Here is a 14,577-nt window from a genome sequence, read left to right on the forward strand (position 1 = left end):
CGATCTTTATTTTTACAGACGAGTCCGCCACTTAAGGAGCGCGATGGCCCTACGTATCGAGGGGCGAGGCGGCGACGGCCCACGGGTTTGGCCATAAACAACTCCCTCATCCCTCCAGGTCTGCAGCATTGCATCACCTATCATGAACTTCGGAAGGAAGAACTCTAGTCCTCTGCGCAGCCTCGCCGCAATCTCAATAAACGTCCCTCTCGGTTTCTGGAGTAATCAAGGAGATGGTTAGCCTTGCCACTTCCTTTCAAAAAACTATATCTGGAAGTTTTAAGTACTCGCGTCGCGTGAACCCTCCTGAGATACCGCCAGCCACCGGCGACCCGGTCCAACACCAACAACTCCAAATCTTTCCCTAACAAGACTGACCCAAGTCATAGCATAGGCTCGGTAGAAGGAGTCTTCGTATGGAGACGTTCTCACCATGGTTCCAACGTCATCCATCCCAGTGTAACGTGTACCTGTCTGAGCATCTCCATTTCGTGCATCATGAATGCTCCCGCTGCTCGTGCTTAGCCGACAGCCCTTGGCCATCAAGCCTTCACATACTCCTCATGAACACCAGCCGAGCTCTTCCTGCGAACAGCAGCTTGCTCGAGATCTGCCAAGGTGCTCCGACGCGCCTCCGTTGCACCCATATCCTTTACTTCTGTGAAGCTGACAGTTGGAACAAAGCCAGGTGACTTTCTAGCGGAGCCGATCTTGGCGTAGAGCTCGTCGACTTGCTCGAGAGTCAAGCCCTTTGTCTCGTAGATGAAGAAATACACGAACGCGCAGCAAATGCAACAGAATCCACCCCAGACGAAGAACACCTTGGATCCAAGATTCCTGTACGAAAGATCAGAAAAGCGCGTTTGGCATAATGACTCGAAAGATACTCACGCATTGCCGGGACCTGGGTTTACCATGTATGGCGTAGCGTAGGCGATGGCCCAATTGAGCAACCAGTTTGAGGCGGTGGTCATGGACAAGCCCTTCGCTCGGGCTTTCAGGGGGAAGATTTCACCTATGCAGAGTTAGGATGATGCCGAACATTTCATTCGAGGGAGCAACGCACCTGTAACGACCCAGGCGCAAGGGCCCCACGAGCAGGCGAAGAAGAAAATGTAGATGCAGACGAAGGCGATCAAGGCATTGCTGGCTGCCGGCTCACCAGGTCTGGCAGTGCCTACGCTTGCAACGATAAGTTGACAAACCGACATGCCGATTGCACCGAAGAGAAGCAGCGGGCGTCTCCCCCAACGCTCGACCATCCATAGACCGGGAACAGTACTGCAGACGTTGACGACGTCCGTGATGACCGAGATGATGAACGGGTTGTGTATCCCAGCACTGGTGAAGTAAGTCGTGCCATAGTAAAAAATAAAGTTGACACCCGTGAGCTGTTGAAGGGCCTGGAGAGCCATGCCAGTAAAGAGTCGCTTCCTGATAGGCGCTTTGAAGCAGGCGAGGTAGGAGGCTGTTCCAATGGCCATCTCATACTCGTGGTTGGCAATAATCTCGGCGAGCTCCTCACGGATAGCAGGGTGGTCTGGCGGAAGCCTTCGTAGACGGGCGAGAGACTTCGCAGCCTTCTCACCATTTCCTTTCTTGATCAAGAAACGCGGTGTTTCAGGGAGGATCAACATTCCAACAACCAAAATAATGGCCCACGCGAACTGGACAGCGACGGGGATCCGATAGGACCCGGTATCATTGCGGTTTTTGGTGGCGTTAAGGACAATGGCCGCGAGGAAGAGACCGATCGTGACTATCAATTCGAGTCAGTAAGGCGAACACCGTCGAAAGAAGGGCGCTGAACCCCAAGGGAGGGAACTCACTAGCCCATTGATAACAACCGACAATGGCTCCTCTGATCCATTTCGGCGCTGTCTCTGACTGATACAGTGGAATTGTGGCGCTTAGGAGCCCAACACCCAGGCCGGCGAAGAAACGGCCGGCGACGAACATTGGGATTGCAGTGGCAGCAGTCTGAAGGATGACGCCAAAGGTAAACACGACAGTGTTGAAGATCACTTGAGTGTCCTGTTAGTACAAGATTCAGGGTCTATGGGAGAGACCAAAAAAAAATTAGTAGCAATGAATTAAGGGGCAACCAGTCGAAGCATTTTCAACGCAGGGGGCATTTCTGGGCAAACTATAGAACGTTCTGCGACAGGGTATAGGCACATTTGCGATGGAAATCATGTTTGGATGGGCAGAGAAACTTACTGGCCAGTCGACGACCCAGGATATCAGCGATTGGAGCACTGAACAGTGCGCCGAAGAAAGTGCCCGCCGACAAGATGGAGACAATCTCCGATGTTTGGCTCGCCGTCACATCGGGGTAATGATCTTTCGGGTTGACATATCCGGTCGAAAAGAGATTTCTCCAGTATTTCATGGCCAATATGCCGCCTATGGTACCCGTATCATAGCCAACTGTTGCAATTAAAGATGGACGTCAGTAAGGCCATGGATGTACATACATCTTCTGAGCAAGACACTAGAACAACTTACACAAAACACCGCCAAAGGCAACAAAACATCCTATCGCGATCGCTGGCAAGGCCGAGCCTGGGGAGTCTGCAGGCTTTGGGAAGAGGAAAGGCATGATGTCGTTTGTATGTGGCTGATCTGTGCAAGATTGAATAGATTATAGATGCGCAGTCAAGAATGCTGGAGGACGCGCAGCCTATACATTGAAAACGACGATCAAGCGACAGGTCTTGAGGGTATAAATACACCTGCTTTGTGCGTTCATGGGTCTCAGACATGTTCAGCCCAGAGACATCTAAGGTCGTATTGATAGCAGCAGTCGACTTCTAGGTATTACACCGAGCGTCGGCGAAATATGCCCAATTCTGCATAAAGCAGGATCTTCGCCCCTCCACAGATCACACACCGCTGTTCCATTCATGTCTTAGCTTTGCCGCTGTGAATGCCCTGGGGCAAGGTTCGTAGCACCAGAGCAGGCGATCCCGGCTTCTCGTTGGCAGACCATGAAATTGAAAGTTCGATGAACGTTGGACAACGTTGCACAATGAGCCCGCCCTGGGAATGCCAAAGCGGGGGAACCCAGACACAAGAGAGACTATCGCAAAGAAGCTCACTCCTTGGTCCGTCAATCAGCGTTGGATGACCAAACTACGGGCAAACTACGGGCAAGCCACGGGGTAAAATCCTGGGGCCTGGTGGAGATCGGCCCATGCTAGACGGATTATCATTTCTCCGTATTTCACCGAGGTGGCCACTCACAGATGCCGACCCGATCCACCTCCACCCGGCAATTCCGGCTGTTGAACGGTGGCCGGAAACGGCCACCACCATCCCATTCAGAATCCATCTTCGACAAGAGACTTCCGAGTTCCTCCCTCAAAAGCCGAAATTGGCAGCCTCGCACGAGGCTTTGCCGTCCAGTCTTCTACGTGACTACTTGTGCTTGTTAATCAATTCGTTCTCTCGTGCTTTACACCAATGAACATCCTTGCTCTGCATGTAGCTCTCCATCAATGTGTGCTCTCAGCAACATTTGGCGATGAGCATGCCGGTCTACGACGCTGGGACGATCACGGACAACACCGTCCAGGAGCCGACTTACTCGTCTTCAACCGGTTTTTTCCTTTTTCTCCTTCTCATCGGTCCCAATCTGCTCGCGGGCCTTCGACAACATGGTAAGAAGCACGGGGCTGGCGCCGAAGACTTTCGTTGGATATACCCCGCGCGCAATTCGATATAATTCGCATCAACTACTTTGGGGCGACGAGGTTGGAATCGTGCTTCGAGGCACGGGAGAGCCTCTGATGATGTCACTATTGCCTTGGTGGTCTAACATATTTAAATCGGCTACACTTTCTATGATGCGATGGGAGAAGGAAGCATCATTTCGGTATCGAGTTTCTGATGCTCACCTCGGGCGTCAACGATCATGATTTCGTTAAATTCGATAGTATATGCCGCCCTGATTAGCTCTTCCTACGCCCAATCCTCCAAATATGTAGAGCCGCCTGTACCTACAGGAGTTCCAATACCGGGAAATTATAGTTGTGCCCTTCGACCACAGGTCCATTTCTCTCCTCCCCGGGAGTTCATGAACGATCCCAATGGGATGTTTATCGACGCACACGGGACGTATCACTTGTATTACCAATGTACGTACCGCGGGCCTCTCCAGAGACCTCTTACTGACTGTGGAAGACAATCCGACCGGCATTGTGGCGGGCAATCAGCATTGGGGTCATGCAACTTCGAAAGACCTGTACCATTGGGTCAACCAGCAAATTGCCATATTCCCTCCTGACGCACATTCCAACATCTATTCGGGATCGGCGGTGGTGGACGTGGACAACACGTCGGGGTTCTTTCCACATCAGAACAACGGCGTGGTGGCTGTCTACACAATCAACACTCCCACGTCTCAAACACAAGCACTTTCATATTCCATCGATGGTGGATACACTTTCCGACCATACTCTGGCAATCCGGTGCTGAGCGACAACTCGAGTCAGTTCCGCGACCCCAAGGTCATCTGGCACGCGCCCACCCAGCAGTGGGTGATGGCGGTGGCATATGCACAGGCTCTCACCCTTGGGTTCTTCACGTCTCCCAACCTAAAGGACTGGGAGCACGTGTCCAACTTTTCCCATCATGGCCTGCCAGGCGACCAGTATGAGTGCCCTAACCTGGTCGAAATTCGAATGGAGGGCCAAAAGGAACCGATGTACTTGCTCACCATCAGCATCAATCCCGGCGCGCCCCTCGGTGGCTCCATAACGCAATACTTCCCGGGCTTCTTCAACGGCACCGTCTTCACGCCCGTAGATGGTGCAGCGCGGATTAGCGATTTCGGCAAGGACAATTACGCGGGCCAGTTCTTCTACGGCATCCCCGGGGACCGCGATCAAATTTCCATCGCCTGGACTAGCAACTGGCAGTACTCACAGCTGGTGCCTACCGGACCCTCGGAGGGCTGGCGTTCGTCCATGTCGCTTCCCCGCGTCAATTATCTGAAGAACCTCAGCCGGGTCGGCTATGATTTGGTATCCGTGCCGTACAGCTTGTCGCCCGTGATCAACACCACCTCCTCCCTGGTTCAAAAGACCATAGTGGGCAACGGCAGCGTCCGCCTGGACTATTCCTCGGGCGCCTCGGGCGCCCTGTACTTCCAGATCAACATCACCGACATCCCGACCGCCAACATCAGCGGCACCGCAAACTTCACCTTCCTGTCGTCCCGGTCCGGCGAGTCGGTGCGCGCAGGCTACTTCCTTGCGCCGGACAGCGCCTTCTTCATCGACAGGGGCAACACGCGCGGGTTCGACAACCCGTTCTTCACGGACAAGTTCTCCACCAGCTGCCCGTACAATTCCTCGGCGTCTTCATACACGTGGCGCGTCGAGGGCGTGATCGACCGGAGCATCCTCGAGGTCTTCATCGACGGAGGCGAATCGTCTGCCACTGTGACGTTCTTCCCGGAGCAGGAGCTCGACACCCTGGTGATCAACGCGGGCGATTTGAACCCCGGCGTCACTGTGAGTGCAGCGGTGCATGGCCTGGACAGCGCGTGGGCAAGGGTTGAGGATGTCGACGGGACTGTGCTGGGGAACGTCACCGGCCACAAAGCTCAGGAGAGGGATACCCATTGACGCCGGGAGTTTTGAGGCCTTTGACGTGTCCAAAAAGGGCGAAGGTGCCAGCTGCTCGAGGAGATATATCCCCCTCCCCCAACGACCTAGATTTTGCTGCGTGTGTAGGGATACCTCTTTATCTCTTCTGCAGATAGTCCGGCAATCTTCATTTCTGACAGGAAGTGGTGGGTCGCGTCGGTTGTTATTTCAGGAGCAACAACAAGGACCTGAAAAGCAGCTTCCCACTATCATAGATTAGGCTGGCCGGCTAGCTAGTCTTCAACATGCTGTTCATCCATGGTGTTCGTCATACATACAGCTGAAAGACTCTTGATCTAATTTCTTTCCATCCTCTGGCCTAGAAGCATCAACACCTCAACCTTGTGCGCAAATGCCCTGCTCTCCACTCGCCAACCATCAGGAGTTACCGCCTGTCTAGAGGCACAATCCAAATGCCACGGCAAGGCCAAGCCCCATGCTCCACGCAAGGCCGGCCATCTGCTGCGCGCTCATCCTCGCCGCGGCATTGGTGGCTGCCGCTCCGCCAGCGCTCGCAGTCACTGTGACGGTCGCCGTGGCCTGTGCCGCACTCGATCCGTTTGCCTCCTGCTGGACGAGCGGGTAGATTTCGACGCCCGTCGAGTTCTGGCACTGATCGCTCGCGAGGATCGTTGCGTTGGCGCTGAATCTGATATCGGCGCACTGTAACACCAAGACGATGCAAAGTCAGCAAGCTTGCAACCCATTCCCCGCCTGTCAATCATCGCAATAAGGTGGGCAGAGGGCGTACATTGTACAATGCCGTCCCGCTGTCTCCGATCGTGATGACCTGCAGCGACGCATCCATGCCGTCGACAATGCCCAGGTCCGCGGGGAGCGTCCACTTGGGGATGCAAATGGTGCCGTTGCCCGTCTCGTTGAGCAGCATCGGGTTGAGCGAGATGTTGAAGGTGGCGATGTCGGACCCGAAGCCCAGGTTGAACGCGACGTAGGTCCACGGGTGGTGGAAGTCGATCACCAGTGACCCGCCGTCAAGGGGCCAGAGGGTGCGGTTGGCGTTGGATTCGGCGGTGGTGTTGACGCCCGCGCCTGTCCCGGTATAACACATTCAGTTTGGATCGCGGTGAAAGCTTTGGGTGTTTGGGGACTTCATATAGACGTGGGTCGGGAGGAGAGCGCATGTGGCTTTGATTCGTTCCACTTACATGGGAAAGTATACTGCGACGCAGGCGGCAGGAACGAGTCGCCTCGCCAGTACGGGTATACGAGCTCGAAGTGAGCGGACGCCAGCTGGGCCGCAGCCAGGAGGCCGACAATGAAGAGCTTCATATTGGAAAACAGGCGGAGGGGAACAGTCTAGACTTGGGTGAGCGACCACGAGGATGTGTCCAGGCCAGGAGGAGCACCGAGGAAGTCCAGCTGCAAAGACCAATCCTCGGACAAGGGAGCTCTAGCTTCCCATCTCACGGCCCTCTCGACCTTTTGTACCTTTCCCTCCCTCTTCCAGGAGCTGAGAGCTCCTCTCCGCTCTCCAATGAGACAAGCCTTTTCATCGAACCCGTAGCTAAGGAGCGCTCCACGCTGGGTTCGAAAGAGAACAACAAATTGGTCTAGGTCCAGCATGTACCACTCCGATGGATGTCCAAGCGAAGGCCAGCCCAGAAGTCGCGCTGCCTTCTCATTGGCGAAGGACATGCCACAGACACAAACAATAAAACTTGCTCATGTGGACGGTGCATTCCTCTCGGGTCTTGGTATTGCTTGGCGCTGGCTCCGTAGACCGGGCAAACCGTGGCATCCTGTGCTCGACGCTGGTGCTGAGCGAGAAGTGGGCACTGTGGCTTGCATTGAGGACAAGGGACTACATGGTGGGCAGGACCAGGAACAGTCCAACTAAGATAGCGTGGGATAGGACATGGCCTCGCATGTATAGTGACGGAGAAGAGAGAAGGCGGGAACGGAGGGCTTGCTCCGCGGAGAGAGATGAACACGGTACAGGGGACAATGCTCGGCCAAGGGATGCCGAGTTTAAACACGAAGTACATGTCTGGCTTCATAACTTTCATAGAAATGCTTGTATATATAATCTTCATAACCGTCACTATGCACTTACCATCCATAAGTCTCACAGAACAGATATATACCTTGAGCGCCCGTTCCTTTGTGGACAGCTCTCTCGTCTGACAGCTTTGCAACATAATTCCTTAGTTGGCCGGAAAATTGGCTGCCGCCGCACGCAAGGATTCCTGTCTCCCCCCATGCCGCTTCCACCACGGGATGGATGAGAGAATCAAAGTCCGCACGACCGTAGCCGATGTATATTGTCGGCTTCTCACTCAGTGAAGAGGACGAGCAGACCGATTTCTCGCTCACGCTGCCTATTTCTCTCTTCTCCGTGGGAAGCTTGATGGGATTTGGTATTTTGTCCAACGTTGGTGCGCCGTCGGCCACTTTCTCACTGTTTGAAGGGTCTAATTCTAATGTTTGCTCGAGCAGTGCGTTGCTCTCGGATGGCGACGCGTTTCGAGACTGTCCGCTTCCAGTAATGAAGGCGTATATGTTTATTCTGATGTTTCGCCGTCGGGCTGCCATCCAGGCTGAGAGCAACTCTTCCTTGAACCAGTCGAGCTGCTCTGCTTGCCGGAAAATCCAGATGAAGGAGATTTGTCGTAAATTATTATTCGTTAGAACGGCTTGCTGAAAGACGGGCAGTGTGAAAGACGCGCCGTTGCCGGTAGCCGCGAAGACCATTGATTCAAATCTTTCAATAGAAGGAGGATTTCCCCACGGTCCGCTGATGAATGATAGGAAAGTCCGTGATGTCAGCTGATTTTGACATTGTCGGTATAGCCTTTTGGTGAATCCATTGTGCACTCGCACATATAGTTCAATATTGTTTGGCCCGTTTTCTCCAGATACTGATTTCGGCACGCTGGCGATGGTGAAGGGATGTGCTTCGACAATTCCTGCGCGCGGAATGGACAGGTACACATGCTGACCAGGCCGCCACGACAATGCGACATTCCGGACTGTGACCTGCAGAAACTCGCCTGAAAGGGCCTTGACCTCAGCCTCATAGCCAATGCGCCGGCCGGATGGAACGCTGCCCTTTTTGCCGGGAAGGAGGTGTAAGTTGATGACCAGAGACATGACCGTCCTGACAAGCCTGTCGAAGACAACGACGCCAATCGCAAACCACACGTTGTATTGTGCATAAGAAGGGACGTGGGAATGAACCAACCACAGCAGGACCATGGCGGCGGCGAGATGCTGCAGGAACCAGAGTTCATACGAGAGGTTCCGAAAGAAGCCAAATCCGGTGATCACCATCCAGCCCAACACGGCCCAAGCGCCAAATCCATATTTGACAATGGGCATCCATTGCAGCTCCAAGCTCACAAAATCGGCAATGGACCATTCGGTGAAGAAGTAAGACCAGTGGACGATGACGGTCAGGAAAATGGTACGACTGACCCAACGGTGCAGCCAATTTAATCTTTCATACGAGATGCCGGTCAAGATGGTGATGATGTTGGCTTTCCCGGATAAAATGTAAATCAGGGGGAGTTGGGTTACCGAAACCCAGGCGGCACGAAAGCCCACAATCTCCCACTTGTAGGCGTAGTTGGGCGAGGACGGGGTCAGGATCACATTCGACCATAACATTGTCAGAATGACTGCCCAATAAGTGAGGAGAAGGAGACATCTCCCTAAAGGTGGCGGGGTGAAATATTTGGTAAAGCTGCCTGTGCATGTCCACAGTTGCGGGTAGGCCAGCTCCCTGCAGACGGCGATGGTGGTGTCGTAGAGTTGCTCGAATGCATTTTGCGGTCTTCCAGGAATATGACCCGGCCGCTGCTGGGATTTTCGTTTACTGTTTTGGCCTTGTCAGTAATAAAATCAGAACTTGTCCGTATAGCTTTTTGCCTCACTTCCACACGACTCTGAGCCAATCTACCACTCTCCGAAAAACGAGGACGCCCACGACTGCCGCTACCAAATACCAGTACAGATGCGCCACCTTTTTATTCGTGGGTGTGAACATGCCCGCACTGGACATGTCCATGCCCCCCATCCCGGACATTCCTGACATGTCCACGTTTTGCGCTTGATTTTTTGGTGGTGGTTATTGTTGTTGTCGGTGTGCAGGGAAGTTATCTTCCACCCATGGGGAGAAATTATGGACGCAGATATCAAGTAGTTAGGTGTCGGACGTTCGTCAGTAGAAGATTAGTCTTGGTTGACGTGTGTCATCATGGTTCCAGGTGTATGGTAAGAATAGACACAGGAAGGCATTCCTAGGGATCCGAAACATAGGAAACCTGCTCGTCCGGCACGGAAGCGGAGAAGTGAGCAAAAAAAAAGGCCGCGATCCTCCGACGGCAGGACAGCGTTGGTGCAGGTAGGTATGTAGGTTGGCGCATGGCGGGCTGCAGAAGTGAGTGAGATGGAGAGTAGCTAATAAAGAAGCTGATGGTATCCGAGTATTGGTGCTGGGTGCTGGGTGCTGGTGCTAATACTGGTGTTGGTGTTGGTGCTGGTGCTGGTGGTCCCTCGTAGTGGTTCGGGCGGCGGCGACATTCACTTGAGGCCCCGGCGCGTCATTGGCGGCAAAACATGCTCGAGCAGTGAGGGACCCACCTGCGAAACTTGCTCACCGCGACTAGCGCCATGCACTGTGAAAGAAGTGAAAGACACCATCACTGAAGGAAGAGTGAGGACAATGTGAGCTGAAGCTAACGGCGACGATGGACGGAGAACTAATATAGAGAGAGCTTGTGCCTGAGGAGCAGAGACTGAATTGACTGATAGAGAGAAATAGAGCCTCGCGTCTTGGCCACTAAAAGCTTCATTGAAACCTGCAGCTCCCTTCCTTCACCACCACCACTTCTTGCATACTCCCCAGATACTGCCCATTCTCTCCAGCCCACAACACAAACATGCATTTCCTCTCTCACCTCGCTCTGCTGGCCGCCGCGTCCCTCTGCGCCTCCGCCCACTTCATCCTGCAATACCCTACTTCCCTCGGCTTCGACGATGGCATTGAAGCGACGGCGCCCTGCGGTGGCTTCGACGTCACCTTCAACAGCTCCGACGACTCGATCCCCGTTGGCGGCTTCCCCGTCTCCATGCTGAGCACCCATCCTGCCGCCGACTGGCTCTTCCGCGTCACCCTCGACCAGAAAGCCCCCTTCAACTGGACCAATCTGCTCCCCGTCGTGTCAGAGACTGGCCTGGGTCAATTCTGTCTGCCGCAGCTGGTCGCCCCAGCTGAGTTTGCTGGCAACAAAGGCGTTGTCCAAGTGGTCCAGAATGGCCCCGACGGTGTTTTGTACCAGGTAAGCTTGCCCAGAGGAGGGGAGGGGAGGACCAGCGCAACGCTCAAGCCAGGGGTGGGCTGACATTGGAATGAACCTCGCAGTGCGCAGCAGTCAACTTCGTCACCGGCGTCAACTCAACCGTCAGCTCCAGCTGCACCAATGTCACCGGCTTGACAGCGACCCTTACCAACCAGAACAACTTTGACACCAGCTCATCATCTTCCGCCGCCGGAACCATGTCGGCTACTTCCTCCCCGTCAGCCTCGGCCACAGCTTCGGGAGGCGCCGCATCGTCTAGCTCCGCTGGTCTGGCTGCTCCAACGAACGGGCCTCAATTGATCCAAGGTCTCGTCGCTGCCGCCGGTCTTGCTGTTCCATTCTTTTTGTAAGCAGGTGGTGGCAACTGTCCCAGTTAGTTGCAGAGGACTGCGGACTCCTGGGATAAGAAAAGATGTACGAATACATTTAGAAGAACAAAAAAGGTCGAGAACGAATGTGGGATACAAGGGGAACAAGGACCCAGGGAGACTGCTGGCATTATGGGTGGCCATCGGACCGTCGCCTTCATAGTCGTGGCCTGCCTTGACTTCTTGTCAATAGAACTGCACGCACAACGATACCGTGGTCCATCGTGGTGCACATGATGGAGCAGTGAAGCACTTCGATTGTCCAAGCTTTTCATTACCTTGAGCCCTTTGTGCGTCAGGAAGGAGCGCCTCCTGAGCCTATTGTGCGTAAACCTTCGCCCTCGGTTCCCGCCTCTCCTTGAAACACGGATCTCGGGCCAATGAAGCGCAGCTTGCAGTCTCCACCATCAGACGAGAGACACACGGCTGACTCTCCCACTGACTGCTCGCTGCCCACTGACAGCAAGGATGTAGAATACGCAAAAGATCCCTCACCACAACCTTGCACAACCAAACCCCACGCCAGTTTCCTCTGCGCCGTACAACTCCAAGCCGAGAGCCGGCGTTTCCATGACCTTCGTTTGATGCTGGTTGGTTGCCTCCCTTTTCGCCCTTCCCTTTCGTCGACGATCTGTCTTGTCGAGACTCAAGACAACGCAGAAACCGCACCCAAGGTGGATGCTGTGATTGGCTTGCCCCCAAAAAAAGCAGAAACAACGCAGGGCGACTCGGCAAACAGACCTTGCTTCTGTGCTCGTGTATAAGTATTGGGGTGTCTCCTCTCCCCCCCTTCGGTGGTATCCGTCTCTCCATTTTTTTCATCGACTCACTTCCATCCATCTGCTGCCCGTCTCTACCAGACAACAGAGACACCGGAATCATCCAAAGACAATCAAGTCACTCAACATCAAACAACAAGAACACTCGTCTCAAACAATGGGTCCCTGCACTTGTTCCGGCCCCAGCAGCTGCAACTGCGGCCCTGGCTGCAAATGCACCTCCTGCGGAGTAAGTCACTTCCCGTCATCAACCTGAGCCGCTCCAAAGAAAGCCAGTTTGTCCTAACGGCGATCAACAACAGCATTGAATTCGCAGACTATTCTTTCTGTGCATGTCCTTTGCGAGGCCAGAGATCGGACTGGATTTGCCAATGACATTTGTCATGTCACAAGGTCGCAGTGTCAAGGAGGCCAGTGAAGGATGCAGGTGGTGACTTCGGGATTCATATAGCTAATGAATACTGTCGTTGCCTTGATGTTTCGACCGACCTGCGATATGACCCCCAGACTTACTTGGTCCTTTGGTGTGCACGCCCCTTTGTCCCGTATTGTATCGACTCGTAGTGCCCGATATTCCAGGGCACGCACCTCCAAGGACTCCTTTCCCCTTCCTCGAGTTAACACAATTCAGCTAAGACATTACGGTCCGGTGGCCTAAGGCCATCTCCTTAATGTCCTACTACATTCAGCCTCTGTCGCATCGATAGCACGACCAAACCCCGTTCCAGGTCGATCTGAGCGGGCAGATCGTACAAAATGATCATGTCGGACCATCTAGTGGATCCTCCAAGGATTTCTAGAGTCCCCCGTGGCAATATATTCGCCGGCGGGCCCCAAGAACAGGTGCCGTCTGGTGTTGGGCATTTTCTTCCACGGGGAATGCGTAGACCTGCAATTCTCCTGCTCTCTGCGAGTCGACCACAATTTCTCGGCCATTTGAAGCCAACCCGAGGAATGCGTAGACTTTGTCATGGGTGTCGCAGCAATCCGATTCAGCGAGAGCCAGCACGAGCAAAAGCCAGATCATCCGTAGTGACGGTGTCAGTCTTGACCAGCCGCTGCTGACAAAGTGTAAAAGCCATAGAATATCTGATCCCCAACGAGAATGGCCTTACAGGCCATTACGACCGGTCCATTGTATCTTCTGGTATGTTTCCAATCATGTCGATGTATCGAGCCCATATCTTCCAAGGGGCCCGCTTGAGGCCACAGACAAACTCGAGACGACAAGCCAGGAGGACTTCTTGTGCAATCCATGCTCTTGTCCACTATGTCCTTTGGCACAGGTTGAAAGCCGCCTGTGGATGTTTGTCGCCGAAACTGAAGAATCGTTTTACCGTCGCTGATGCTTCGGACACATGCAGCGGCAGACTGCCGGTAGATATGCACTCTAGATCTTGTTCTGAAAGCCCAGTTAGAAAGTCGAAGAGATCACCAGTATCACCGTCCCCCAGTCCGAGCCAAGCTATCACCTTCGAAGCTTGCTCGTAAATGTCTTTCATGGGTTGGACTTGGTTGTTTTTCTCGGGCACGTCATCTTGGTTGGTACAGATAGCATCCACCCAAAGATTCCATATGCCAGTGTTTGCATGACATTCAAGAAACCGAAATCAATTTTCCTGGACGTTGAATCCTGCCTCGTTGATTTCGATAAGACGTCGGGCACCATCTTTGGAACCCCATTCATATGACAGAGCAACATAGTTGAAGTCAGTCCTGTTCCTAGGAATGCGCACAGGTCACATTTCGCCATATATTAGACCTCCTGCGCATCTTGGTAGAATGCTCAGTAGCCGTATTCTGTAGTGCGCAAGATCTAAGGAGCTGTGCTTGAAAGCGAGTAGACGCGTTAAATACGCGTTGCCTAGTTCAGCCGGACGGCAAGAATATCCTCGTACACGCTTGCTTTGCAGCAATAGAGAACGTTTAACGCGCTCTCGAGTCATTGTGGGCCGTTGGAAACGATGCATGGAATTGATGGATTATTTTTGATGATAGGGGCGTGTTCTTAAATGCTATCCTAGGCCAACCACCGAGGTCGATACTCAGGCGTCGTGAGGCTGTGCTCAGAAATGTCTGCCAGTGCATTTCCTGAGGCTCTGCAGAGAGCTGTCTACGACAAATGACGCAGGGACGGCCATGACCAATAGAGACGGAATTTGTGAGTTCGCCCAAGCTCTCTATTAGCCCATATGAGGCATTGCTCTTGTGGTAAGTGGCAGACTCAAGGATCACTTAGTCGAAGTCGAAGTTGGTCCAGATAGGCAAAGGTAGCGAAAGCCGAGAAAAATGACTATTACTGGAACGCCACCTTGCTCACTCCGCTAATGCATCTCCATGATTATTTCCTTCAACGATGGAATACAACAACAGGAGTTTGAATAAGCGATTGCAAAAACCAAAAAACCAAAAACAAGCTAATACACCAAATCTCCGGCAGTCACTCCCCATCCTC

The 14,577-nt window shown here is 53.4% G+C and overlaps 6 protein-coding genes across 6 annotated transcripts; 2 read left to right on the plus strand and 4 right to left on the minus strand.

Moving 5' to 3' along the window:
• Positions 1 to 542: 542 nt before the first annotated feature.
• Positions 543 to 2,602, minus strand: A1O5_08266 (uncharacterized protein; the record flags this gene model as incomplete). The annotated part of the gene is made up of 6 exons (XM_007748849.1): positions 543 to 837; positions 892 to 1,015; positions 1,067 to 1,759; positions 1,830 to 2,024; positions 2,221 to 2,430; positions 2,509 to 2,602. 6 exons carry the CDS (start codon positions 2,600 to 2,602, stop codon positions 543 to 545), a joined length of 1,611 nt encoding a protein of 536 aa, XP_007747039.1.
• A 1,476-nt stretch (positions 2,603 to 4,078) lies between these two features.
• Positions 4,079 to 5,633, plus strand: A1O5_08267 (beta-fructofuranosidase; the record flags this gene model as incomplete). The annotated part of the gene is made up of 2 exons (XM_007748850.1): positions 4,079 to 4,139; positions 4,186 to 5,633. 2 exons carry the CDS (start codon positions 4,079 to 4,081, stop codon positions 5,631 to 5,633), a joined length of 1,509 nt encoding a protein of 502 aa, XP_007747040.1.
• Positions 5,634 to 6,050: 417 nt separating this feature from the next.
• A1O5_08268 (uncharacterized protein) lies at positions 6,051 to 6,944 on the minus strand (the record flags this gene model as incomplete). The annotated part of the gene is made up of 3 exons (XM_007748851.1): positions 6,051 to 6,317; positions 6,406 to 6,704; positions 6,821 to 6,944. The coding sequence occupies 3 exons, from the start codon at positions 6,942 to 6,944 to the stop codon at positions 6,051 to 6,053; spliced, it is 690 nt and encodes a 229-aa protein (XP_007747041.1).
• Positions 6,945 to 7,724: 780 nt separating this feature from the next.
• Positions 7,725 to 9,699, minus strand: A1O5_08269 (uncharacterized protein; the record flags this gene model as incomplete). The annotated part of the gene is made up of 2 exons (XM_007748852.1): positions 7,725 to 9,489; positions 9,548 to 9,699. 2 exons carry the CDS (start codon positions 9,697 to 9,699, stop codon positions 7,725 to 7,727), a joined length of 1,917 nt encoding a protein of 638 aa, XP_007747042.1.
• Positions 9,700 to 10,555: 856 nt separating this feature from the next.
• A1O5_08270 (uncharacterized protein) lies at positions 10,556 to 11,325 on the plus strand (the record flags this gene model as incomplete). The annotated part of the gene is made up of 2 exons (XM_007748853.1): positions 10,556 to 10,954; positions 11,038 to 11,325. The coding sequence occupies 2 exons, from the start codon at positions 10,556 to 10,558 to the stop codon at positions 11,323 to 11,325; spliced, it is 687 nt and encodes a 228-aa protein (XP_007747043.1).
• Positions 11,326 to 13,279: 1,954 nt separating this feature from the next.
• On the minus strand, positions 13,280 to 13,690 carry A1O5_08271 (uncharacterized protein; the record flags this gene model as incomplete). The annotated part of the gene is made up of 2 exons (XM_007748854.1): positions 13,280 to 13,382; positions 13,407 to 13,690. Coding segments are annotated over 2 exons (387 nt in total), but the record flags the coding sequence as incomplete, so codon positions are not given.
• Between the last annotated feature and the right edge of the window lie 887 nt (positions 13,691 to 14,577).

Source organism: Cladophialophora psammophila (genome assembly GCF_000585535.1).
Source record: "Cladophialophora psammophila CBS 110553 chromosome Unknown aczJe-supercont1.13, whole genome shotgun sequence".
NCBI classification, from domain to species: Eukaryota; Fungi; Ascomycota; class Eurotiomycetes; order Chaetothyriales; family Herpotrichiellaceae; genus Cladophialophora; species Cladophialophora psammophila.